The sequence below is a fragment of the Empidonax traillii genome, unplaced genomic scaffold (genome assembly GCF_003031625.1).
Source record: "Empidonax traillii isolate 1590-97213 ecotype Southwest subspecies unplaced genomic scaffold, ASM303162v1 scaffold937:size346366, whole genome shotgun sequence".
Lineage (NCBI taxonomy): Eukaryota > Metazoa > Chordata > Aves > Passeriformes > Tyrannidae > Empidonax > Empidonax traillii.
The window spans coordinates 196-1847 of record NW_020956130.1 but is presented as its reverse complement, the minus strand read 5'-3'; the positions used below and the strand labels follow the sequence as shown (position 1 = coordinate 1847).

At 50.1% G+C, this 1652-nt stretch overlaps 1 protein-coding gene across 1 annotated transcript in view; it reads left to right on the top strand.

The window, feature by feature from the left end:
* Positions 1-1094, top strand: part of LOC114067590 (myosin heavy chain, skeletal muscle, adult-like) — a gene marked incomplete at its 3' end in the record, with an annotated part of 22598 nt that extends 21504 nt beyond the window's left edge. Inside the window, exons 21-22 of the mRNA XM_027903145.1 lie at positions 162-247; positions 946-1094. Coding sequence (XP_027758946.1) covers positions 162-247; positions 946-1094 — 235 coding nt within the window. The remainder of the gene's footprint in view (positions 1-161; positions 248-945) is intronic.
* Positions 1095-1652: the final 558 nt, after the last annotated feature.

The window sequence follows — 1652 nt, the reverse complement described above, 5'->3', positions numbered from 1 at the left end:
GGGTGTGCGCAAGTACGAGAGGAGGGTGAAGGAACTCACCTACCAGGTGGGCATATGCAAAAAGTGTTTGCACCTGACTGCCAAGGGGCATTGCTACCTGCCATAGTGGGGGAACCAACTCACTCTCTTTCCTGTTTGCCAACTGCTTTAGTCTGAGGAAGACAGGAAGAATATTCTCAGGCTGCAGGACCTGGTGGACAAGCTGCAAATGAAGGTGAAATCCTACAAGAGACAATCTGAGGAGGCTGTAAGTATCACTGAGTGCTTGGCAAGAACTACTTTCCCAGACAGTAGCTTGGCCACTGAGGAGATGAATAGAAGAAAGTTGGAAGGTGCCACTGCTCGATAATGGAGTTCTTCAAGTTCTCTGAAAGGCTCCTAAATCAGCCTTGCCTTGGAGAACAAAATCAGTGAGTCACTGACAAGACTAAGAAGAGGGTAAATGCACACAGCATTTGTTGCATTAGGACAACAAAGCAGCCTGCAAGAAGGAATCTTATTGATGGTAAGGATAGTATAACATACTAAGAAACTTTGAAAATAACCTAGTTTCAGAGTTTTGAGAGCAGACAGAGAAGGTGTTGGAAGTGTCCTCCCAAGCCACTTTGTGTTCAGCTCTTAGAACTGTGCAAGGACCCTTTGCCTGTTTCTGGGTGTGCAGCAGTCAGGGAGGAACTGAGGGAATCCTGCAGGCCCTGAATTTACGATTGTCTGAGCGTGGCTTCTTCACTGTGGCAAACAGTCCAGCCCAGACAAGGGTTTCTAGACTCAGTGAAAGGGACTGTGAGAGGGGCACTGAGGAGCTCTCAAGGACCTCACTGTGAGACTCACCTATAAACTGTGGTGGGTGGTGGATGGAGCTTTGTGCCCTCCCCTAGGCCAAGGCACAGCAGCAGCGACACCCCTGCCCTGAGCTCCTCACCACCAACTCTTTCTCTCTCCCAGGAGCAGCTCTCCAATGTCAACCTCTCCAAGTTCCGCAAGATCCAGCACGAGCTGGAGGAAGCCGAGGAACGGGCTGACATTGCAGAGTCCCAGGTCAACAAGCTCCGAGCCAAGAGTCGGGAGTTTCATAGGAGGATAGAAGAGGAAGAGTGAGATTGTCATGAGGTACAAAGTGACCTGCGGGCTGCACAAAATGTGAACCCTCTGTCACTTCTGTCTGCAATGTCCCCACCTCAGTGTTTAGTGAATAAAGCGTAGATTCCTCTGCACACACCATGACCAGTGCCTTCTCTGGGTTTTGTTTTCTCATTGTTCTTGGGATATTGCATTGCAGAGCAAGATTCCTTACTTGCTCCTGGTTAGGAGAGGGGACCTGATGCAAATGTTGAACTGAGGACCTGCCATTCCTGTGGAGACTCCTGAAAATCCAGCCTGCGCTCTCTTTTGTCTCCGGCAGCTCCTTGTCCTGCTCCTGCCTTCACATGCTCCTAATGCTTCTCCCATTGTCCTTTCAGCACAACTTCCTTCCCATGGGAGAGGCAAGAGAGGGTGATCCCTGTCCTTTTTCCTTTCCCTGCCCATGTTTCTGATGCTGGCACTCACAAACCCTAAACACCCATCCCTAAGTAAGCAGAAGTTACAGTGCACTGCACTGTCACAGAGAGCACGGTTACAGCACACTGAGTGTCCCCACATTGTGCCATCTC